Source organism: Microtus ochrogaster, linkage group LG9 (genome assembly GCF_000317375.1).
Source record: "Microtus ochrogaster isolate Prairie Vole_2 linkage group LG9, MicOch1.0, whole genome shotgun sequence".
In the NCBI taxonomy this organism is placed as follows: Eukaryota; Metazoa; Chordata; class Mammalia; order Rodentia; family Cricetidae; genus Microtus; species Microtus ochrogaster.
The window spans coordinates 29,658,122-29,683,668 of NC_022034.1; the positions used below are offsets into that span (position 1 = coordinate 29,658,122).

At 45.7% G+C, this 25,547-nt stretch overlaps 2 protein-coding genes across 2 annotated transcripts in view; one reads left to right on the forward strand and one right to left on the reverse strand.

Moving 5' to 3' along the window:
• Positions 1 to 12,007, forward strand: part of Rtn4ip1 (reticulon 4 interacting protein 1) — a 43,727-nt gene extending 31,720 nt beyond the window's left edge. The window contains exons 9-10 of the mRNA XM_005363589.3: positions 1,553 to 1,645; positions 11,589 to 12,007. Of these exons, the coding sequence (XP_005363646.2) occupies positions 1,553 to 1,645; positions 11,589 to 11,696 (201 nt within the window). The 3' untranslated portion in view covers positions 11,697 to 12,007. The remainder of the gene's footprint in view (positions 1 to 1,552; positions 1,646 to 11,588) is intronic.
• Positions 12,008 to 12,219: 212 nt separating this feature from the next.
• Crybg1 (crystallin beta-gamma domain containing 1) overlaps positions 12,220 to 25,547 on the reverse strand; it is a 120,335-nt gene continuing 107,007 nt past the window's right edge. Inside the window, exons 17-21 of the mRNA XM_005363590.2 lie at positions 23,087 to 23,226; positions 20,672 to 20,795; positions 20,085 to 20,243; positions 18,314 to 18,476; positions 12,220 to 13,577 (exon numbers count right to left, since the gene is read on the reverse strand). Coding sequence (XP_005363647.2) covers positions 13,489 to 13,577; positions 18,314 to 18,476; positions 20,085 to 20,243; positions 20,672 to 20,795; positions 23,087 to 23,226 — 675 coding nt within the window. The 3' untranslated portion in view covers positions 12,220 to 13,488. The remainder of the gene's footprint in view (positions 13,578 to 18,313; positions 18,477 to 20,084; positions 20,244 to 20,671; positions 20,796 to 23,086; positions 23,227 to 25,547) is intronic.

Here is a 25,547-nt window from a genome sequence, read left to right on the forward strand (position 1 = left end):
AAAAAAAAAAAAAAAAAAAAAAAACAGCAAGTGCTCTTAACCCCTGAACCATCTCCACCCTCCTCTAGATGCTTCTTTATGCTCGAAATGAACTTGGGCACCATTAGGAGATTAAGACTTGGGTTTCTTAGAAGCAAGGACTCGCCTTGTTGAAGGCGAAGAGCTGTGAGGAAGCACAGCACATTAGCCTGCCTGAAGTGTGTGGTGCGGAGCTGAGCAGAGTGCACTCTGCTTCTGCGAGTGTCCAGAAACAACCACTTAAGGAAAACCACATGGTAGCTGTTGGCAGAGGAAGGAATCTGGACTTTCTTTGTGCGCTGTTAGGAATCAAGTGGTTGGCTTCACAGAGGAATGTGTTGTGAGGGACTTAGATGTGGCAGTTGTAACCATTTTATTTCCCCTTTTAATGCCCCAGACAGTTACCAGAATGTTTTCACTGTGGTCCCGGAAGTCTTAGCAGACTGTAGGAGAATCAGTTGAACAGGTTTGCTGTGCTTATCATTTACTGGGTGAGCCCTGTGCTGCGAATATCAGTGCATCAGTGTCTAGCCACATACGCGGTACAGAGCCTTTTACTGTTAGAGTTTTCATGACTTATGCATTCAGTTGTATAACTCCATATGTGGTCATGACCCACAGTTTAGGAAGCTTTGCTCTAGAACAGTTGTGATTAGATAGACTCCCAGCCTTGCAGGTCACATGACAGAGCCTGGGCTCAGGGATTGTCAAGCCAAGACTGGCCTCAGTGAACATTCTGCCCTCACTTTGCAGTTGTGTGTAGGAGCAGGCAGGACAGCAGCATCGAACTAAGTGTCCTTACCCATCTCTGAGGACTCAAGCCAGCTTGAGAAGTCTTGGAGCTTGGCTTACTGCTGTTTTGATAATATCCCACTCAATTCCTGCAGAAAGTTGCCACTGTTGAGTGCAGCCGGGGCTACATGGTGAGATCCTGTTATAAGTGGTACAGAAATTGAGTGGAGGAACCCTTTCCATGTAAGATTTTTGCTCATCTATCAAGTTGAGAGGTTCTGTTCTACAAAGCCTGGGTAGAGTGACAGTCACAGTAACTACAGTGGTAGCTGGGCCGCCTGATTAGACCCAGCCAATATAAAAGCAACTTCATACCTTTTCCCTGAAGCTTCTTATTCCTGACAGAATCAAAAAGAAAAAAAAATACAGTTGAATCTTCTCTAAGAGCATGTTTTAGTGACTCTCATTCCTAAAACAGTTTTAAATGTAGTTTTGGTGCCTCTTGACTTCCTGCAAACCTCCAGGCCCTGATTCCTCATAGGTAAGCAGTTCAGCACATGAGACATTCAGACTGTCATTTAAGGAAAGCTTTTCTGTGTCAGCCATACATGGAGACCCTGAGTTGACATGGGTAGGTCTTGTTCATTTGCTTATGCTAAGGTTCTGAGTATACAATCATGTGTCAACGTGATATGGGAAACGGGTTCATTTGTCTTGGTCCTGCAGAAAATGTCTTTGGTTAGCTGCAGTTAGTCAGATCTCCTTTTCTATACCCTCACCATAATTATTTTCTTCCTTTCAGCATTTCTGGCAAGGAGTTCATTACCGCTGGGCCTTCTTCATGGCCAGTGGTCCATATCTAGATAAAATTGCAGAACTGGTGGACGCGGGAAAGGTAGGTCCACCCAGAAACCCTTTTCCTGGTTACTCTGTCTTGTTGACATTCTTGTAGACTGTCCACCAGGCCTCATCCCTGGGAACACTCCGGGAAGAGAGGATGGGGTATGAGGAGGGTGCTGTGTTTTTTTTCTATTGCCATGCCAATCATGGTGAGGCTGCTCAGTCTGCACAATAACTTAGCCTGTTTAGTCTACCTGTAAGCCCTTCAAGGCGTACAAGTGGCCAGCCCCCCCCACCACCACCACCAAGGACTAGTCTCTGCCTCTGGTGATGAAGGCAGCCAAGCTCTGCCCTACAAAATACCACCCAAGATCAGGCCACAGAATCCCACCAGTCACAGGCTACCCTGGAAAGCTCCCCCCACTCCAAAGAAACCCTGCCTCCTGCTCAGCTCTCTGCTACTTCTCTTGAGAGTAGAGGCATCCACCCTCTTGTGACTTCCAATGCATTTCTTGTGTGAGGTTTGTTGTGCAGTGTGACTTCGTGGTATTCCTTGGCTCCTGACTGCCAGGATACCTTTCCCTTCAGAGCTGTAACACTTATACTACCCCCTTTGTTTATAGATCAAGGGACAAGCTAGGGAGAGGCATTATATGATAGTTCTAAAGGTACGGGTTTAGTGAGTAGCAGAAGTGGGATCTGAGCTGGGTGACTGGTATTTGGTAACAATCTTTGAGAAATGGAACCCTCTGCACAAAGGGGAGCGGGTGCTTGAAATTTCTCAGGAAAACTCCTGGAGCCTCCTCAGTCTGATGGTGAGGCTGCCCAGGAGGTGAGCCATTTTCCAGATAACAGGGAGAACAGTACTGGATCTCAGTCCCCTAATACCTGGGTGAGAAGTGGTTCCTCAGGCTTCAGAAGAGTGCAGCTATGGGCGAGGATTGATGGGAATTTGAGCAGAGACAACCAGCTGCTTTTCTCTGATGTCTAATGCCTGGCCAGTAGGGTACTTTGCAGAAAATGAACGTTGCTGAGAGTTTTAGTTCTCCATTTGAGGGTATTAACATACTTTTCAGGGCTCGTGGAGGGTGAAAGGGTGAAAGGCTCCCCAGATTACACCTTCAGTAATTGTTCTTTCTTTCTTTCTTTCTTTCTTTCTTTCTTTCTTTCTTTCTTTCTTTCTTTCTTTCTTTTGTAAATTCTCTCATATAAGACATTCCAACTACAGTGTCCCCTCCCTCCATTCCCTGCTCCCTCTTACTCCCCCTCCTGCCCACCACTTCCCCTCTATCCTAAATTCTCAGTGTTGCTTTTTAAACATTTAAGGTTTGTTGGTTTGTTCAATTCTGTTGTAGTCAAGGAACTATATGGTTTGTGATAGCCCAGATTAGTAGGAACTGTTTTTGGTTTTAAGTTTGTGAACCTTTTTATGGACTTCTGTGTCTTGGTGCATCCCGAGTAGAAACAGGCTCACATTTAACATTTATAGGATTCTTCCACATCCCACAGGTATGCTTCCTTTAATGCTACAAAGAATGGAACCATCACTAAATAAGAGAGTGTTTCATGGGGCCCCATGGTCACTGTGTTTGTCCTCCAGGAGTGCACACACACACATGGTGTTGTTTGTCCTGATGTCTGCTCACACTGCCAAATGCTTGTCACATTGTATTCAAAATATTATGACTTTGTCTCTACTTGGAAATGTCTATTTACCCAACAGAGATGAGAGGGGATTTGTATATGCACCCATTAAATTTGGCGAATAACCAGTAGAACAGCTGAGAAGGGACATGGAGGAAGAAGATGCCTTTGAGATATACCTGAAGGAGGACTCTTTCTACTGCTCAGATGTTAGCTTTGGAAGTTGTTTTTGACAGGGAAGAGCTCTGGGCCTGCATAAGCCGATAGGTGGCTGTGGGTCCAATGAGGTCAGGTGTCTTGTCATGTCCTTGCTATGATCTGAAGGTGATCACTGTCTCTGTCTACTGGGAAATTGTGAAGGATAACAGCAGACATTGCAGACTGTGCCATGAGAAAAGACTTGCTCAGCTGGACAAGGACAATCCAGTTCTTCAAAGCTCTGAGGAGTACTTAGTGAGTCTGGTTAGCATGAGCCTGAGAGAGGAGCTGTAGCTGCTGTCTGTAAAGGCACAGAACAACTAAGCCAACTGCTCTAAGTTGGATAAATATATTCATACGATTCAAAATCTGTAAGTTGAGGTTATTTCAAGAAAACACTTTTGACTCCATCGCTCAGTCCCTGAGCTTCTGCTCATTACACAAACCAGTATGACTAGTTTATTGAAAATCCCAGAGGCATTCTATCTAGACAGGAAAAGACAAGTGAGTCCTGAGTCATTTCTCACCTCCCTTTTGTTTTTAGATACCCTTCTTAAATTTATTTCATATTAGGATATTAAGATGTTCTCCAGTCCTTGTTTTGTAAATAGCCGCATTAATGTTCCTTTGCGCAGGTGTGCCAATAGTTATCTGATGGTTTACAAATAAAGTATCCATAGAAAGCCCAGCTTTGTTTAAAGTGCTAACTGCGAGTGCATCCATTTCAGTTCATGGAAATGCAATGACTGAGCCCAGAGTATTTTAATAAATAGTAAGGCAGCCACTTTTGGAAATCTAGCCTGTGTTTAGTGTTTCTCTGTGGTCCCATCATCTTCCCTCTTGTTTGTTTCACATCAGGACTGACACGGTCTAAAAATGGGAAGAAAATCTGGTTCTGCTCACTTGTAACTTGAATTTTCCTGGTTAAAAATGGTGTCTGGGGCAGAGGAGGTGGCTTATTGGGTGAGGTGCTTGATGCACGACAGCAGCAGCAGCCATGGAAAAGGCAGGCACGGTGGCACATGCCTGTGACCTCAGCATGGGGAGCAGAGACTGGAGGCCACCAGGGGCTCGCTGGCCAGTCAGTCAGTCTAACCAATCAATGAGCTCTGTCAGTTAGAGAGACTGTCTCAAAATAGGGTAGCGCAGGAAAGGGAGACACTCCATGTCAACCTCCGCTTCCTCGTGCACGCACGTGTGCATTCCTACACAGAGCACCCCTGCACACACAAGCATTGGTCTGTAGTGTTGCTAACAGAACCCTGTCAGCCCTGTGTGCGCCAGGAAGCATGGAGAAGGACGCTGCAGACCCGCAGTAGAAGGAGGCTGTCCTATCAGCTGTCCTCACACTGTCACTTCGCTTCCTGGCTGGGTGGCCTTCTGTGAACATTCCAGGCATTAGAGCCCTCTGCCTTTAATGTGTCCGCCATTCTCAGGCCCAAGATGACAAGGAGCCAAGGCGCTGACATTTATAAGTATAGGGGGACCTCAGAGTCCTTTTCTCCTTGGCTGTCACCATGAGGCTTTCTGATAATAGTAGGATTTCATATTCATATTTATTGTAGCGATGTACAATTTGGATCTGAATTTTAAGGCCAATACAATATTTTAATTGTATTAGCCAGGAGCTGGCACAATATAGTCAGTAAGCTAAATCCAATCTTAGGCCTATTTTTGTATGATCCCTGAGCTAAGAATGGCTTTTGTATTTTAAAAGCAGTTAAAATTTTCTATTATTTATTTATGTGTCTGTCAGCGCATACATGCGTGCGCATGTGTGTGTAGTATATGTGTTTGTGTTCATATGTGTCCAGGTACAAATGCTCCCGTGAATGTATATGTGCATGTGGTGTCCAATGGTCAAAGTTGAGGGTCTTCCTCTCCACCTTGTTTTTTTGAGACAGGGTCTTTCCCTGAATCTTGACCTCTAGACTGAGCTCCCAGGAGCTACCTGTCTCTGCTTCCACATGCCTTCCCCCAGAGCTGGGTTATAGGTGATGTGATCATGCCCGGCTGTTTGCACGGGTGACTGGACTCTGAACTCAGGTCCTTGTGACAGGGCCTACTTTTACCCCTTGGGCCATCTCCCCAGCCCCAGCTTTTATGTTTTTATTTTATTTTTTATGAGTATGGCTGTTTACCTGCATGTATATCTATGTATTACTTATGTGTCTGGTACATGTGCAGGCCATAAGAGGGCATCAAGTGCCCTGGAACTGGAGCTGTGGACAGCTGTGAGTGGCCCTGTTGATATTAGGAGTAGACCTGGGCCTTCTGGAAGACCAGCCAGTGCTTCTGATAGCTGAGCCATCTCTCCAGCCATCAAACCTATACAATACAATACAAAACAAAAACTGTAGACCGTGTATGGCCCACAACACTATTCACTATTAAGTGTATTACTGAAAGTCTGCTAAGAAAGCAGTGATATGGTATAGCTTATTCCTGTTTCAGTGCCAGATGAGAGAAACCTTAACCCTGACCCTAACCTTGCTACAACCAGCCTGGGCTATAATATGAGACACTGTCTTTAGAAGAAACATTCAAGACATTAGAAAAATTTCAAGACAGAGAGGAGTTGTAAGCTTCCTAACCCTAAATGAGAAAAATAAGAGAAAAGTTTCCTGATCCTAGCTGGGTGGTGGTAGTGCACACTTTTAATTCCAGTACTCAGGGGCAGAGGCAAGCAGATCTTTGTGAGTTTGAGGATAGTCTGGTCTACAAAGTGAGTTCTAGGACAGCCAAGGCTGCTATATGGAGAAACCCTCTCTCAAAAAACGAACAAACAAAAAACAAAAAAAGTTTCCTGATCCTTTTCCTAGGCACATAGTTAACTTGGCAGTAACCATAAAAACTTGGTCATATATGGAAAAGGCAGAGAGGAACCCTGTGCTGGTGGCTGGATGGCAGAGAGCAGCCTTCCCTGCTAGTGTTTCCTCTTCCTGCAACTGTTCCCGCTGCTGAGGAACCTGGGCTCTCAGACATCGGTGTGAAAACCGCTATTCTGGTCATCTTGAAGGATCATCGATTACTAGCACGGAGTGTAAAGGGCTGCTCAGAAGGTCTGTGTGGACCTGCAGCTCCGTGAGCACGGAGTGTAAAGGACTGCTCAGAAGGTCTGTGTGGACCTGCAGCTCCGTGAGCACGGAGTGTAAAGGACTGCTCAGAAGGTCTGTGTGGACCTGCAGCTCCGTGAGCACGGAGTGTAAAGGACTGCTCAGAAGGTCTGTGTGGACCTGCAGCTCCGTGGCAGGCTTAGGAGAAATCCTGAGCACAACAAGCATTTCCTGTTTTTACACTATTTAGCAGACCATTTTTGGTTGAGAATGAAAAGCTGTAACAAAAAGTAAGATGTGTTTATACCATTGGTTAGCATGGGTTAGAAAGAGAAACCTTGGTACCTCTCTACTGTCCTCAGTAGGCAGATGCTGGTAAGGATGACTCTGTATTGGGGGAAAATATTGATTTACATTTGTTTATGTATGCACATTAGCTTCTGATTGAAACAAACTACCACAAACACAATGGTGTAAAGTAACACACATTTATTATTTTATGATCTTGAAAGTCGGTAGTTTAAAATGGTCTGGCAGATCTGGGTTCCTCCTGGAGGCAGGATTGCTTGCTTGCCTTCTGTAGGGTTTAGTGGCCACAGGCTTCTGAGACCTGCCTTATTCCTTTTAAGAATCCTATGATTCTACTTCATTGACCCGAGGTGATCTGCTTTGGGCACCCTTACCCTAATCATGTCTGCAAAGCCTTTTGCCACTTTTTGTCACAGGCCTAGGGAATTCGGGTGTGAATGTTTTGGGTAGGGCCAGTATTCTTACTGATCTAATGCACAGCGCTTTTGGAATGTTGGTTGTTCTTGAAGAAGGAAACTAGGTGACTGGAAGTCAAGTATGGAAGAAAGACGTTTTATTTCATTATGATTATTAAAAATACTTCCTAGCCTTGAGCTCCTAGGCTCAAGTGATCCTTTTACTTTAGCCATATGAGTGGATGGGATAATAGGCATGAGCCACCTACCTAGTTCCTACTGATTGATTGATTGATTGATTAGGACAAGGTCTTGATATGTAGCCCTGACTGACCTAGAACTCTCTATGTAAACTAGGTAGTATCAAATTCAGAGATTAAAGGCCTGCACCATACCTGGCCTCTTTTAACCATTTTGCATATCCTTATTTGCACAATGTATTCCTCACACGATATTTTGTTTGCTTTTGGTTTTTGAGACAGGGTCTCTCAATGTAGTCCTGGCTTTCCTGGAATTCACTATGTAGCTCTGGCTGGCATCGAACTCACAGAGATTCAGCCTCCTGCACCAGCATGCCTGGCTTCTTCATGACATTTTAAAAAAACTTTTGCCGTGTACTTAATGTTCACAGGTCTCTTCGGAATTCTAGTTGACCATTCAGGTTTGGTTGAGCATCAGTGTTGTCTTCCCAGAGTTTGCTATTTCTTTATTTCCACCACTTGAGTTCAGTCTGTACCATCTGCTGAGGACTCCTAGTGCTCTGTTTCACAGGTCTGCTGTGAATAGTTAACCTCCTCGTCAGCATTGTCCACTAGCTCTTTCTGTGGTGGTGGAATTGTCCATCCTCTCGGACAGCAGGTAGCCACTAAACCATTTGTGACTGCTGAGTATTAGAAATGTGGCCAGTGTAGTTAGGAGACTGACTTTTCCATTTTGGTTACTCTCTTGATTAAATTTGAACTAGTTGCATGTACTTAGAGGCCACTGTATTAGACATACAGCTTCGAAAAGGAGTGCACTGAGCTGGGAGGTAGATGACTTCCAGCCCCTCTTGGAGGCCAAGCTTCAAGCTTCATACTCAGCTGGATCCTGCTCCATAGGGAGAATACAGCCAAAGTGAGGACCTGGGATACCTGACTATACTGCCCAATGCGACGAAGGTGGTCTGGGAGTCAGTCTGTCCCCATTTCCCTAAGCTCGTCATCCTCATCCTCTACAGCACAGCCCCCAGGCACAGAAGCTGCAGATATCAGAAGGTGAGGTACATGAGGATGAACCAACAGATGCAGACACCATGGAAGATTCAAGAGCTCCTGGTTTAAGTCCAAATCCACATCTCTGCCAATGGGCACTAGGACCACAGTCCCAGAGCCCTCTCTGGGAGTTACACCCCAGTTTCTGTTAGGCCTGTCAATATAAGTGAGGAAGGTAACTCAAAACCCCCAGAGCTGAGAAGACAGCAAAAGGAAGAGGTGAGGTTTGTTCTAGTTGGGTCTTTTTTGGGTACTGTTCTGTTCAGCAGCTTAGCTCAGATGCTCATCCCCTCTAGCTCTTAGCTGCCCCTCAGAGGCGGGCCCAGTGGCTGTAAACAGCAGTGCTGTTGAAAGGTGGTCATACTTGGGAAGGGTGATGTTCTTGTTGTCCCTGTGTTAAAGAAGGGGTGCCAAGCAACAAGTGCTAGATCCCAGTCCTGTTTAAGGCAGGGGAGGTGCACTCTGGAGACCCCACACTTGCCTCCCACACCGAATAAGGGCTGCTGCTGTGGGTGGTTCCTGATTGACTACCTGTGATCCCCGGGTGTCTGTGCAGCGAGAAGTGTGGCCTTGCGCCTGCCTGATTTATAACAGGGCTCCGCATGCCAAGTGGACTACAGCAATGTCATCACATAAACATCCCCACTTCACTGTGAGTAACCTTTTCCCCCCTCTGGAGTTTAACTCTGATCCCTTTCTCTTTCACAATCACGCATTCTAGGTCCACCGTGAGGCTATGCATAGACACTGTCTCATGATCCAGTTAATCTCCCTGTACTCACATATCCTGACTGTAATTTGAAGGCCACCCTCCCCCCTTTTCTTCTCATTGTCACTTACAGGAATTGCTGAATGACTCATTATGCCAGTCAGCCCTCTCGGGCTCTTTGTCACAAAGGGCCTGCCCAGCCAGATTAAAGTGTGCAGCCGCTGCAGTGGTCCAGTCAGCAAGTTGGCTCTGTGGCTCCGGCAGAGAGCTCTGAAGGGAGCCTGGCATGATGGCTCAGGCTGTGTGTTCTGGGTGGAGTCTGCTTTGTGTACTGTGCTAGGCTGGTGTTTTGCAGGGAGAGGTGTAGTGAACCTGGTAAGCTGCCCGGGACTCCTGCGGAAGGGTGCATGCCTCTCTGGAACTTACGCAGAGCAATCCAGAGTCTGAGTCCACTGTACCGATAGTCAGTGGAGGATGTGTTTGAAGTGTGGGCGTGGGTCATTCATTTACCAGTTAAATGGCATCTAGTACACAGCATCGTGGAGCTCTAAGGAGAGTGCTGGAACAGCCCAAGTGCCTTCTTTCTCTTATCAGAGAAGGCAGCTCAAGTCAGCTCTGAATGTGTTCCTGCGGTGTTGTGGAAGGATCTGAGGGCCTACTCAGTGTGCTGGGGACTATCAGTTAGTGACACCCTCCATAGGCAGTGTACCACAGCATCTGTCATCGCTGGGGCTCGGTGCAGGGCTTAGAGACCAGATCCTCAGCTGACACAGGGAAGGCAGGCCAGGATTCAGGCCGTGATGACTCACTGTTATCTCCAGCTCCTTTCCCTTCCTTCCTGGGTGGAGATGAAAAGCAGCAGATGGTAATGGCCAGCTCTGGGCAGTGCTGAGAGCAGTGGCTCTGACACTCAGGCACATTGACTCAGTTCAGTGACCCAAAGTTTCATAAGATGGGAGTGACCTCTACTCTGAAGTTACATAACTTGGGTAGCCCATCGTGGGAGCACTTCCGCTCTTACTGTGAGTCTGAGCTTGCAGTGATCTGTGCATGCAGAAGAATCATCAGCTCATGGGAGGAGGCGTGTGTGGTGCCTGAGAAGCTCTGAAAGCCACATCAGAGGACATGACATCAGATACATCCGAACATCATAAAATGTCTTCCTCTTGTCAAAGGAAAAGGGTCGTCTAGGCTGTGCGTCAGTGTGTGCCTTGTGGCAGCTGACCCTTGTCAGTGGAGTAATGAGAAGCAGTCTAGTATGGTGTCCAGTGGACACACACACTTTCTGCTAGACATTTGGAAGGAAGCGTTCAGGTGGACTTCTGCCTGGACCTGCTTTCAGGAGACTTCTGCCAGTGCTGAGGAACTGTAAAGGTAGCCAGCATTACCCAGATGCCACTGAGCTGACTGAGCTGGTGGTTCCTCATCCTGTAACTTGTAAGCATTGTGGGCTGCTGAGTGGAGCTCCCCACGCCCAGAGAGCTCACATAGGATGCCTGCTTCCTACCTCATGGCTTTTCATTTTAGAGCCTTAAGTAAGCACCCATTACATGTTGGTATTATAGATATATAAAGATACACAGATGCTTTCTGCTCTGTGTATGTAAATATGTATGCATGTATTTAGACTAGAAAACACTACGTGTGTGTGCACATCTATGAGGGGAGCACAGATGTGTGCAGCAAGGGCCTTGCTACTTCCTGCACAGCTAGACACACAACAGAGACTTGCACTCACTGTAGTAATTGCAGGCTCTGAGGGGGCTCAGAAAAACACACTGCAGGTGGGGGATCGAAAGGGCTGGGAGGCCAGGGGTGCACAATTGCAGACATGAGGCTAACACAGATAACAGCATACAGCGTTAGAAAATGACAGGGAGGCCCAGTGGGATGGCTCAGTGGAATAGCACTTACGAAGTGAATCCAAAGCCCACTTTGATAGCCAGAACCCAGAAGGGACAGAAGGAGAGAACTGACTCCCCAAAATTTTCCTCTAATTTCTACATGCACCAGCTAACACACATGTGTCTATACCCACACCACTCACACAAACCACACAAACCACACACACACACACCACTCACACAAACCACACACACACACACACCCCACTCACACACCACTCACACAAACCACACACACACACACACGAGGCTAGGATGTAGTGTGTCTTGGGAAGCCGGGTTTGGGAGCTCTTGCAGGGCTCTGGGTAGGAATGAGAGCGTTACGGGGAGAAAGATGGAGTAAAGGTGAAACAGTGAAAGTGGAGAGGAGGAGGAGGAGGAGGAGGAGGAGGAGGAAGGCAGCCGGAGCCCTGCCCCCAGCACAGGGCAGAGAGCCCCCGAGACAGGCATTGAAGGACATCTACAGACACTGTCACCGCAGGAAGTTTAGGTCTCCTTATCAACCTGTTGTCTCTTCTTGTGTTTTGTAGATTCAGCCAGTTATTGAACAAACCTTCCCCTTTTCTGAAGTCCCAGAAGCCTTCCTGAAGGTGGAAAGAGGCCACGCCCGGGGAAAGACTGTGGTTAGCGTTATTTAAATAAACATGTGCTTGTCAGGGGTTGCTGCTGTCTCCTCACTGAGTGCCTGTGATCCAGACATCTAGCCCCCATAGATACTTTTCCAAGTTAGATTTTAAGTTTCATGATGTGTTTCTAAACCTAATATGGGCCGGTGAGACAGCTCAGCAGGTACAGGTGCTGGTAGTGCAAGCGGAGCTCCCTGAGACCCACATGAAGGAGGGAGGGGAGGAAAGAACTAGCTCCACAGAATTGCTTTCTGACCCCCTCCCAACTCCACACATGTACCTCTGCAATGATAATGGAAATAAATGTTTGTTTTTCTGTTGTGTGTGTGGGCACATGTGCAATGCTCAGTTCTTTCCTTCTACCATGTAGCCTCTGTGTACAGAACTCCAGTCCTTAGGCTTGGTGGCAGGTACCATTACTTGAGTGCACCCACCGGTGAGCGCTCCTAAAGGTGCCTGCAGTTAACCCATGACTCTCTGATGTGTTAGAGGACCGCTACATTGATTCCAGGATTTTATCACATGGCTAGCCAGGAATAAGTTTATTCAAGAGGTAAAATCAAACAGGCTTTTGATAGGATATGTTACCCCACCATACTCTAGCAACATACACAAAAGGCCTATAGTCAGAGATGTACATCTAAGAAGACAGACATGCTAAATGCTATCTTTTGTGCACATATTGCTTAAGCTGCAGAGAAACTATTCAGATGAGCACATTTGCCTGCTGTTGGCTCCAAACAGGCTCAAGCAGGTGAAGCAGAAGCGGACTTGTTCAGCCCCTGACAAGAGCACCAATATTGTGAGAAGAACAAAATGAGGAAGACGTGTCAAAGAAAATGTCTGGCAGTTTTGCTCAAAAGAACAATGTGCTGTTTGAGCAGCAGAATCTGGGCCAGTCCATCAGGGCAGTTGTTCCGAACTGCCTGTAGAGGTCTGGGTCTCTGCACTAGCACTGCACAGAGCCCTTGGGATCTCTCCCTCACTCGCTATAGAAGTAACCCTCGCCTGCCGCTATCACATCTGCTTCCAGAAGGGAGGTCCCAGTGTCTTCAGATCCGTAGCAGTCCTGCTGGTGGCCCTGGGACCACCAGGCTGAAAGCTCAAGGTTTAGCCAAAATTATAGAATATGGCTCCCACATTCTAGGTAGGTGACAAAGTCAGGGTTAATAAATTAGGCCATAATACTGTCCCCATAGCAGCTGTAGGGAAGGCAATAAACTGTGACACTCGAGGACAGCCCACAAGAGAACTAAAATAACTCGGGTTCTGCTCATGAGCTGACATCAACATGAACATTTGCAAATTTATTCATTTTGAACATTAACTGAAAATAGTGTTTTGTTTATACTCGCTAAACCCCTTGGAACATGTGTGAGTATATAGGAGTTTCCCACTCTGCCAACCAGCAGTAAATGTTAAGGCAGTGGATCAGAAGTCTGGCAAAGCAGCCTCCCATGCTAAGTCTTCTGACAAGCAATCTGAGGGAATCCGGGTGTCAACACTCAGAGGTCTTATCTCCTCTTGTCTCTGGAAATAAGTTACAACGAACGTGGTCTTGATCTTTAGAACACCTACACCCAAAACCTGTTTAAGGAGTTACTGAGAAAACCCAAGGCAAGAAACAAGAACAGCAAACTATTGGCTTCAAATTCAAACGACTTTGAAAAGATAATTTCCCTGCCATAGCCTTCGGTCCACTTTCCACTTGGCTCCTCCATCAGTGCATCAGCTCTGTAATTTTATTTTTCTTCAATACGGTGGCCAGAAGATCTGGAAACACTCCTGCATTCTTGGTTCAGGGTCACAGGACCATGGCTTCCCACACTTGTGTTAACTTCTCTGTGTTCACTGTGTTGAGGATGATGTGGTTTTGATCGTACTGCGCACCTCCTGGATGAGACAAAAAAGTAAGAACTGTGCCGGGGAGAAGGGAGGAAGTATGCCAAGGCATGGAAGAATGAGAGAGAACCCGGAACAAAAGTGCTGTAGAGAAGTTCCGGTACCCAGGGGACGAGGTCAGCTTACTGGGGTGTGTGGGTAAAGTCCATCTGGGGGACCAGCATCTTCACACAGCCCATCTTGCCTCTGGCTCCCCTTTTCTACCCAGCTCTAATAGGCCACTCTACTGTTATCACATCTGAAATGGGGGCATCAGGGAAAAGCAACGATGTTGTACAGATGTACTTGGGGAGATCATGGATGTGAGATCGTTGTGAACAAGCAGGCACACATGATGCCAGTGCAGAGAAAGGCTGTGGGAGAGGCAGACAGAGGCAATGAGTTCTGCTCGCATAATGAAAATAGCTGCCACTAGGTTACAGGTTTGAATGACACCTGGATGCATGCACAGTACACAGAAGACTCCCACTGCTCGGAACTTGGGTTTGTGAAATAACGTGGAGTACCGCTGTAAGAACCCTGTACTTCTCTCATCAGGATGTTTGAGGGGCCTTTCCAAGGGTACTTGGTGAAAACATGAGGTTCTTTAGTGTTAGAAGCAGCAGTACCCTCTTTCAGCAGAAATATCATTAAAACAGAAAGGATTGTCTGATCTGCTTTATCTGCTTCAGCAGAAGCCTCTCCACCAAGGACTTCTTTGAAATGAATATGGGTGCTGGGTACAGCTGGTCCCAAAATCATGTTTCATCCTCAAAGCAAAGAAACAAGATTCTCTTCTCCTTTGAAACATTTAGAACATAAAAAGGGTCTGAAAGAGTAGCTGGGGAAGGAGCTTATCTCTTCATTCTTTAAGGAATGGGCTTCCTGTCACTCAGCACCCATAGTGCTCAGTAGCTAGGAGTCATGCAGAGCACAGGGAATGGGAAGATTTCCAAGTCTCCCATTCAGCTCCCAGCAAACCCTGCACTCTCCATCAAGATAGCTGTGGTTGAAGAGATGGCTCAGCAGTTAAGAGCACTTCTTATTCTTGCAGAGGACCTGGGTTCGATTCCCAGCACCATTGGGGTGGCTCAAAAATCATCCACAACTCTGTTCCGGGGAGTCCAGTGCCCTCTTCTGACCTTGGAGGACACCGGGCACTCAAAAGGTGCACAGGCATACATACGAGTAAAACAGTCATACATATTAATAAATCTAAAAAAGGGATTAAAAAAAACCCCAACTGATCCAAGAGTTCAGAGAGTATTAAAGACAATGTCTGTTTTCATTTTCAGGATTCTGTTGCCTTAACATCCTTTCCGTGTTTACCCGGTGCCATTAGAACCACGAAACCTACAAAGTTCTTGTGAAATAATGTGACTAATTCTTTTGACTTTGAGAAGAATTTAAAACATGCTAGGCTTTTTTTTTCTTTTAGAAAACATTTCTATTTGAATGATGCAGAAGGCAGGTGAATATTTAAATGGCTGTAAAAGCAAAACCCTTCTCTTTGCCACGTGTTTAGAGACAGCTAGGAAGACGACGCTTCCCTGAAGGCCAGGTCTCTGGTGTGCAAGTGATGTAAGCCAGGTCACCCCTACCGGTGGCAGTCCTGACACCTATGTCACCTGTGTATTCTGAGGTAACACCCAGACCTGCCCGTCTGTCTAAGAAGGGTGCTATTGCCACAGGTATATTTGAGTTCTTGGTGCACAGAACTGAGGAGTAATTTGAAAGAAATTTTACATCCTAATTAAAATAAATCACTGGTATTCCCTTAAATGGCAGCTTATAGTAGAAAGATGCAGTCGGGAGGCTTGTAACCCCACACGGGGCTGAGGCAAAAAGATTACAGACTTAAGGCCAGAAAAGGACAAAGAAAAGATAGAACCTGGGGTTATCCTTTTTCTTCTGGTTCACTTTTAGTTTCTGTGCTTTCCATAGTTTGATTTGCCTGTTCAGTGTGCAATCCTACCAGGCTTTTGATGTCTTTAAACTGAGCGTGAGTCAGCTTCCACTGTTGTCACAGTACACCCGGTCTGGAATCATACCAAAACAACTCTCTCCCCAAACACAAGGCAAGAAGAAAGACTCATCTTGTAAGTCCTGTAGTTTTAGTAGGTAACAAATGAAAACCACAGGCGCCTACTAAGTACAGAAGCGTGGAGAGCTGTGTCTGCACTTCTCTTGCCAACGTGCTGGCTGTGCAGCCTGCTCTCCTGTCCAGAAGGTGGCACCATGCTCCCACATTCTGAGAAACCAAGTTCATGGGAGCAGGAAAACAACTATTGCATTACTGCAGTAAGCACTGAGAACCCACAGACCTATGGGCCAGTACCCGCACTCCAGAAGGTAGGACTGACATCTGTGAACGTTAGAGAGGAGTCCCATGGAGAATAGAGCCAGCCATTTTCCTCTCTGTGATATCCAGTGTCTAACACAGAGCCTAAGACTAAAGACTGAAGACTAAAATACATGCCCTAAGGACTACAGTGACCTCAGCCCTGGACCTAGGACGTTAATCTCATCAGAGAAACACCAGTGCTCAGCTGCATTGGGGGAACTGAACATTGTGATTCCACTCCTCTTCCTGTAACATTTACCCAAATACCCCATCTTTCCAATGGGGAGGTACAATTAGGAATTGAAGCAAGCATTCTGTTACCAAGCTAGAATCCCAGCCTCGCTGGTGGTTTTGAAACTTATCTTGTGCAGGCAGCATGAAAGGCCCTATAAGAGTAAATAAAGGCCACTCTGGGTCAGGTTCTCAAATGGTTCAAACTTGGAGTCATCCAGGAGATGGATGTGTCCATCTTGTCTGTGTACAGATGCAGTGTAGGAGGCATGGTCTCAAGAGCTGGTCATTTCTCATACCCAAGGGTTCCACTGAGTTTTATGTGCAATTCCTATGCAATCAGTAGTCACATTGCTTAAGTTTTGATGCTCTCTGCTTCTGCCTTCCTTCAGTCTGTTCGCATGCCTCTCTGAGCGCCATTAGGCCCCTTGGGTTCTTTGTGTCTGTTCTGACTGGGGAGTGGGCCGCCACCCCTATCTACCTGAACCACCAGGGCTGCAAAGCACCTGCTTTCTGTGCAGTTACCAACGCCCCTGGTGTTATCACTGTGTCTTTGCCCTGACTTACTCATTTTCAATGGCAGCTTTGGCCCAGACCTCTGACTGAAGTAAAAACTCGGCCAAATTCTGGCAGCGATTTCGAAGCATGGGTAGTATAGTGTGGCCACACGATTGCCAGTTCATTGCTGCAACCTTTCCTGATAGAGAAAAGTGCATTAATCACTGAAGGCACCTGGCTGTGGCAGAGTAAACACCTGGAATTCTAGAGCTTAGGAGGCTGAGGTAGGTGGGCTGCCAGAGATAAGGGCAGCCTGGGCTAGAGAGTGACCTCCTGTCTCAAAGCTAAAAATACAGTAACTATAATGAACAAATAAATTCTAAAGCATCCCAGTGTGTGATTAAGTTCGCCTTAATAGACTTGAAAACGGCAGCAGTGCCCACTCGCTGAGGTCCTGTATGTCGTTTAGGTTGGTTTCGCCTACTGTTTTAAGTCACCGTCAGTGGTACTGTGATTCCCAAACCATCACTGTCACCAACACCCAGGAACTTGTTAGAAAAGCACACTTGAGGGCCCCACCTTCACACCTCCTGAATGAGTAACTCTATAGACAAAGCCAGTAGACTGTTTTTACACACTCCTAGCCCATGGAAGAAAAAGCTGGACCACGGGCCCAGCTTTTTCTTCCCAAGCACCATGAGTTCACTTGAGACTAGCTTCACTGAAATTTCATTAACTTATATTGAAATCCTCCAGGCTGTATGGGATGGTTATTTTGGTTGTCAACTTGGCTACATCTGGAATTAACACCCCAAAATGGCTGGGCACACCTGTGGGATTTTTGCCTAATTAAGTCACGTGAAGTGGGAAGAGCCACTTTGAATCCATATCTTTGAGATTAGAAGACCTACAATAGAGTGTATAACAGCAGCTCTCTTCTAAGACCACTGGAAAACAGATATTTACATCGCAATTAGTAACAGCAGCAAAATTACAGTTATGAGGTGGGGACAAAATAATTTTAAGGTTGGAGCTCACCACACATGAGGAGCTGTATTAAAGAGTCACAGCATCAGCATAGAAAACCACTGCTCTATAAGGACATGGAAGAAGGAAGCCTCCTCCTTTGCCTGCTTGCTCTTGCCCTGGCTAGCAGGTTCATCCCTTCACTGGCATCGGAGCCTGCTTCTTCAGGATCCCAGCATACACTGACAACCAGCTGAGACCTCCAGCCTTGTAGACTGAACAACTACAGATTCCTGGACCTTCCTTTGGATTGGCTGACCAGTCTGTAAATCATTCTAACAAATACCCTTTCTCTCTCTATAGAAAAGTTCGTTCTATAAGATCTGTTACTCTAGAGAACCCTAATACACTGCAGTTCCTTCTAGAACTCGGGTCTTTTTCAATGAAAAGCTACCTTTATGTAGATGAGAACCATCAGCTACACTGACCGGATAAAGCCTCAGCCTAGCACTGCAGTGAAAACAGGGCTGGGGCTATAGCTCAGTAAGCACAGGCTCAGCGTATGTCAGGCCCTTGGTTCAATTCCCACAACAACAACAAAACATTCCCTGGAGCCAGCAGTGTATTAGCAGCACAGCCAGCATGTTACCACAGGCTTTTCCTTGACCAGAGAATGGAGCGTTACCACAGGGAAGCGCGCGGTGCTTACCTTTCACGTCCAAGACTAGATTTGGCTTCATCTTGCTGTAGATCCTGCCATCGGATTTCATGCACCAGAACTGACTGTCGACATTCTGATCAAGGGCCAGCCCCAACTTAGAGCCAGATGTGACGAGGCTGCCGACGATCGTCAGGCAGCAGTCTTCCGCTATCTGCTTGGGAAACAACAGTCTGTCTCAGGACATGCTCCAGTCTCACAAAGGGATGTCTAACGCTGTCACAGTCCCTGGCTGGCTTTACTCCACATGAGCCACTGCCGCTTTGAGCTGGAGTTGCTGAAGCCAGACAAGAGGCCCTCTATTTCAGATGACACGGTGGCAGTGAGTTCTCAATTCTCATGTACTCTAAGACTGCCTCTTGTAAGACTCGCTGTGACCATTAAGAGAAGTCTCGCGGGGACCAAGTGGTTAACACTAAAGAGAACCTCAGTACAGTAAGCTGCCCACCGTGACGGTTCTGTGTCGGCACTGAGCATGCTATGGGGCCGCATCTGCCGCTCACAGTGGCCTGAGTTTCCGGCTCATGCCTGCTTCTCTCTGGTCCTGCACTAGAACAGCCACACCATGCCCCCCGCCCCACCCCTTAAAACCTGAAGTTACACTCACTGGCTCCTTGTCTTTCATTCATGAGGAAGACCTAAAATTTTCTAAATTAGCCTGCTATGCAGGTAGAAAAAGCAGGAAAATGCAAACTCTGAAGACAGTGCTTTAATGCAAGGATTTTAAAAGTCCCTCATGAAGTAAAAAGCAGCATGGCTCACTGCTAACACACGTGCTAGCCTGTTCAAACTGGGCTGTTCCGGGTATGGGACATGGGTCAGTGGGAGAATAGTTGGCATGCACGTGTGAAGCCTTGGGTACGGCACACACACACACACACACACACACACACACACACACACACACACACATACTGTTTAAAGCACTGCGATCATCTGTGATATTTCACCTTTTCTCCTTGACATCCTGAGATGAGATATCATATAAAGTCACTGAAATGTTAGTGGCTGGGCCCCCACTGTCGCTCATTGAAATGATCCCAAGGCAGAAGTTGCCTTTGTTTCAGCTCCAATCCTCCAGGTAGCCCTGCTCTTGATGCTGCTTTCTTCTGTGTGTCTAAGAAGTGTCTCCTCTCTTGCAAAACCGTGATTCTCCCTCAGGCACAACAGACATAATAAATGGGCATGTCCCTGCTGACTCACACGGGCAGCAAGGTTTTGAAGTATCGGGAGCAAACAGACAAGCCCATAAAGTTAAGGACTAAAGGAGATGCCCGCAACAGTGCATGAGCTTGTCTCATGGGATCCGGCCATTGCTTTTACACATCTGCTGTGGCCGGACTGCGGAGAGCATTCAGCCATTTTCCATTTCCAGCATGTGACCATTAGGAAGTGGACAGTGCTGTACCGCACACGTCTCCCTCGCCCAACTCTGTGGGTTCTCCAAACAGAACCAGCCCTAGAGTGGTTTCTGATGTTGTGTGGGCGCTCTAGCTTAAGGCTTTGAGCAAACAAATGCCGTTGCTCCCTTGCTGAATTAGTGCTAGATTCCCTTCCAATTTTAAGTTCTTAACCCTGCTTCTGATTCTGTCACAGCTGGAAAACATTTTCATGAGGGAAAACCTTCTGATTTATTTCTGAAAACTCTCTGGGAATTGTCTGTGCAGCCCTGAATGCTCATCCTACATTTCATCTTCTTGTGCAACCCTGAATGCTCACCCTCCATTTGGTGCATGTTTCTTATGCAACCCTGAATGCTCACCCTGCATTTGATGCATCCTTCCTGGTAGACCCAGATCTGATCATCGGCACCAACATCTTCCATGACCTGGATCCTAAGAAGCTTCAGATCCTCTAAGTTCCCATTGGTTGACATAAACAGCCCCGTTGCTTTGTTTCGAAGTCTGAAGTAAATTCGTTTCTAGAAGACAAAACCCAATGACAGTCACATAGAGCTGTGCTGTCTGAAGAACTGAGACAGAGTGATGTTTTGAAGAGTCCAAAGTGCCAAAGTGAAGCACATGGGCCAAGGAGGGAGACCACACCCATGGGTCTCGTGCTAAGCATCTTAGTACTGTTCTCAACGCTAAGAGACTGAGGACATTTCCGAATGACCAGGCCGTGGAGTGTGCCTGTGGACAACCAGAGCCAACACATGCATGTGTGTTACTAGGCTTGGTGGCATTTCTGAAATAGCCATGCCTCATGGTGCCACAAATCTGATGTCCAAATACCGAAGGAAGAGGAGCCAATGCCAAGCTTCCAATCAAAACTAAAAGGCTGAGCTATATTTATAAAAGTCTTTTTCAAGAGGCGTCTACTCAAAGCATGGAGGGGAAATTCACATACCTGAACAAAGGGCCGGAGAGAACCTATTTGGCGACAGCCACTGAACTCATACCAGTTTGGCACTTCTGCAGGAGACAGTAGAAACTGTCGGCCTCTGTAGTTGCCATATTCATAAGTAACCCATCTGAAAAGACAATAAACCATAGCGGTGACCACTTCCATTTGATGGTGGGCCCTGACAGTTACATCTGCTTTCAGAACACCACAAATTTATTTCCTTTTTCTCCTTTTTTTCTTCCTTCCTTTTTCTTTCCTTCTTTCTTCCTTTCTTTTCTTTCTCTTCTTTTCTTCCTTCCTTCTCCCTTCCTTCCTTTCTTTGCTTCCTTCTTCTCTCTGTCCATCTCTCCCTCCCTCCCTTCTCTTTTCTGTTTTTGAAACAGGGTTTCTTTGTGTAGCCCTGGCGATCCTGGAACTCAACAGAGATCCAACTGCTTCAGCCTCCCAAGTGCTGGGATTAAAGGCGTACTCCATCATGCCCAGCTAAAAACACTTATCCATTCTGGGCTGAACTTTAAACACACATCGAAGGGAAAATAAGCCTGTGCTCTAGAACATTCAAAGCCATTTCTTGATAACTAGTGAATTTTTGGAGAAACAGAAATATGAGAAACCATTCTGAGAGAGAAATGGTAAGTTTTTTTCCCTCTGATAAAGCAATGAAATCATGATGCTTTCTCAGTGGGACTCTGCAGTCCTTCCTGAAAGTTGTTCATAAACAGCCTCAGGTTATGAATCCTTATTGAAATAATTAACATTTACAAAGTTATCATGTGTACATTGGTGAGTGTAATGATTAGATAAAAATAAATTCTTCACAAAAGAGGGCCTGTGAAATAAAGTAGAATGAAGCCATGATGGAACCTGTTACTTTGATGTAATTTAAGATAAATTTTTAAACAATTACAAAACTTTTTTTTTCTTTTTGGAGACAGGGTTTCTCTGTGTAACAGTCCTAGCTGTCCTAGAACTCACTCTGTAGACCAAGCAGGCCTCAAACTCACAGAGATCCATCTCCCAAGTGTTGGGATTAAAGGTTTGCACCACCACAGCCCTGCTTACAAAACATTTTTTTAAAAATAAGAGTACCTTTCCCCAAACCCCAAAAATGCGAAGCTAAGTTCCTTCTACCACGTGCTGGATTACACACTTGAGAAGTTACAGACTGAGCGCCCCAGGAGCCTCCTCCTACCCTGCTGACCATTGGAGAAGGATGTTCACTACTTTAAACCCCCAAACTCGAAAATGTTAACATTTCATCTGTCTTACAAAACAGTCATTAAATCTTACTGTAAAAACATTAAAAGTTACAGCCCTAATAATCCCTTAATTATTTTAGTGGATACGGTACAACCCATCTGATTGCATCTGCTGCTGTCCCTTCAACATCTGTGCATCTCGGCAAGCCTTACCTGTCACTTCATTAAAAGGAAAATGTTTCATAAAAATGTGTATTTATTTATGCCCAATTCATTTCAGAATTACTCAGAGATTAAAACCAAAATTTTTCCAAGTTTAAAAAGTTGATGGGCACTTAACATTGGTGACATATGCTTTTAAACCCAGCATATGGGAGACAGACGCAGGTGGATCTTTTGTGACTTTGAGGCTAGCCTGCTTTGCATAGCAAGTTTCAGCCCAGTCAAGACCTCACAAAGAGATCATGACAAAAAAGACGGTATTGTAACTTTTTAGTGTGTATGTGTGTGCGCGCACGTGTGTGCATTTGTGTGTGACGGGCTGGGGACATGCAACAGCATGTATGTGGAGGTCTGAAGACCACTTTGAACAGTCAGTTCTCCACTCTAGGGACTAAACTCAGGCCATCAGGCCCACATAGGGAGTGCCTTTCGTCCACTGAGCTATCTTGTCACTCCTCTGCAACTGATGTAGTAATTTATACAACGTCTGCAATCAAGGAAAAACTCTAAAATCAAAGGGTGTGAAATGATCTTCTTACTTGCTATAAAAAGAATGCTCCATAAATTTGCTGAGTGCTGTGTTATAAAGCTTCCCTTGCACACTTTGAGTACAGAACCTAACCTTAGGGAAAAAAATCTGGATACGTGAATGAATGATGCTTTACCCACCAGGAAAAGGATAGCATGAAGTGTGCAGTGTTAACCCACATGGGAAGTCAAGGACCGCCTGTCAGTTCATTTGAGATACTGTAATGTGTACTGGAAGTTTCCCAGTGTCCCTTCTTGGCACATATATTCACATCACCCACTTAATGATGATATCCTTTTCCGTTTCCATTATGAGGAAATGGAGATGTATACAGAATGAGATGTTCATGGGAACATATGTATCTGTTCATGTATTTCTTAATGTGCTTCATAGGAAGAGCGCATTTGTAAAAGCAAGAAAAGAGAAGTCTCCTGTTTCAGCAGCTCAACAAGTGGGTAAGTCACTCACATGCCACCGATGACTTGAACAGAGCGGATCTGAGTGTTGAATCCCATGGATCGGAGGTTGACTGTTTCAGCATTCAGTTCAATCTTCTTTCCTTTGAAGTTTTCTCTTTCAAAAAGAATAATTGTTGGTTCAGAAAATTCCTGTTTGGGGGGAAATTTGTTCATCTGTTAGTAGTGCCAAGCTTTTGCAGAGAGCCTGAAGCTGATGAGATATCGTCTACTCTCAAGGGCAAGGCACAGAAACCTGCCAGGCTGTACCTACTCATAAATGCAGCCAATCTGATGCTTCTAGGCTGCAAAGTTAGAGAGGAAGGACGGGAGGATAGAAAGCTTTTCTATTGCATCAAAAGGCAGGTTGAAATAGACCACAGTAAAGCAGGGGCATGGGATAGCCCATGCCTAGAAAAATGGCTATATGCACGGAACACCAACCCTTTGATGAAAGTTACTCTCAACCTGGAGTTTTCTGGGTGGAAAGCCATAGACATTAATGGTGATGGCCAGAAGGCCGTGGGAGAGGCTGGGTGATATGGCAACAAGGATTATGTAAACTCAAATCCCCAAACCTTGTAGGATTTACAATCAGGAGGGGAACAGAGCACAGGTGGAAGGCACAAGCATTTTAGAGAGAACAGCAGCACCCAACTGATTTTTCAGACAAGGAAAACTTCAAATTACAGACCCTCTGTCCCTGGGTTCTAAAGCTAATATCCCCAAGGTCATAAACAACAGGTCAAAAAAAGCACAGGGATCACAGTTATTTCCTAACCTGCTTCAAGTTGTGTGGCAAGGGTGAAGATACATTACTCCTTCATTTATGTGGAAATGCCCTAACGTGCAAGGCAGAGTGTCTGCCATCAGTTAAGAGCAGTTAACATGGAGGTGGGTCCATGGTCTAGGAATTCGGGTATAGAAGACACACAGGAGGGAGCCAGACAAAAATACAGGATTACTACTTTGCATGTTTACTATATTTGCAGAGATGGCATGCTAAAAATATCCTAAAAACTCAAATTTATTGTCAGAAATAATTTAAACAATCTTAAGTGTTACGTTACAGTTGAAATGCATAGGGCAAAGAACATGGCTAAGTCATACAGTACTTGCCTTGCATGCATGAGGGTCCATGTTCAGTTTCCAAAAACCAAATACATACATATATAACCCACTAACTCAGACACACAAAATGTGTATTTCATTCTGGGTAAATCTCAGTAATGTAAACTTAAAAGGATATCATCTTTGAGTGGCAAAGTGATCTAAATACATGTGCCAAGACACATACATTGGCACTGGGAGACCTCAAATATACACTTAAAGGTAGCTTCTAGAAGTCTAGGCATAGTAACTATTTTTTAAAGCCTTATTTCATGACCTGGGTTGTTGTTTTATGTGTGTATGTGCTTTGCTTTTGTTTGTTTGTTCATTTGTTTTGGAACAGGGTCCAATGTAGTTCTGGCTGGCCCCAAATTCATTCTGTGGCCAAGTATGACCCTGAACTTCTGATTCTTCTACCTCCCAAGTGCTGAGAACCCAGGTGTGCCTCACTGTGTTTAGCATACATGGTGCTGAGAATCAAACCCAGGGCTTCAGGCATCCAGGCAAGCACTCTATCAGCTGAGGCACATCCCGGCCTTTATCCCCTACCATAAGCTGATAAGTTCCGCATTACTCTGTGTTTCATAGAGATGTTGCTACTGTTTTCCTGTTTCAACAGCATCTTATTAGTTAAATAGGCAAGCAGGCAGAGGTGCTATGAAGTCAACACATACATTTTTCCTACATTTAAGACTAAGTTCATCAACTAAAAATGCTTAAAGCATTTTATGAGACTAGCCACCAAGCCTGAATAAAAATTTCCAAAGCGATAGACACGCGAAGATGTAAGTATAAGGCTATCACCTTCTGACTTTGTTGTGTTGAATATACTGCTTTGATTAGCTCAGGAGATAGATACTGTCCAGGGGGCACTGTCACCTTTAGAACACAGGTGATAACCTGAGCTGATCTGGAAAGAGGGCTCAGTGATTAAGAACATTTGCTGCTCTTGCAGAGGACCTGGGTTCAATTCCCAGAACCCACATGGCAGCTCACAACCTCTGTAACTCCAGTTTTTGAGGGTCCAGTGTCTTCTTCTGACCTTTGCAGGCTGTGGTACATGGCACACAGATACACATGCAGGCGAAAAACCCATACATATAACACACAACACTTAAAAAGAGCAGTGACAATAAACTAAGCCACAGGGGATTTCTGCAAATTAATAACAAAAGAATAGGAATCCGCAAAGAGAGACGGCCAACAGAAACCCCAAATGACAAGTGTAGGAGACCAAGCCATTAATGGTGAGATGATGTAAACCTGTCCCACCAAGCTGACAGTCGTGGACAGTGGGAGGGGGGAACTATTGATCTGCCAGGGCACTGGCTGGACAGCTTTGAAGGATAGAGTAACACCTGAGC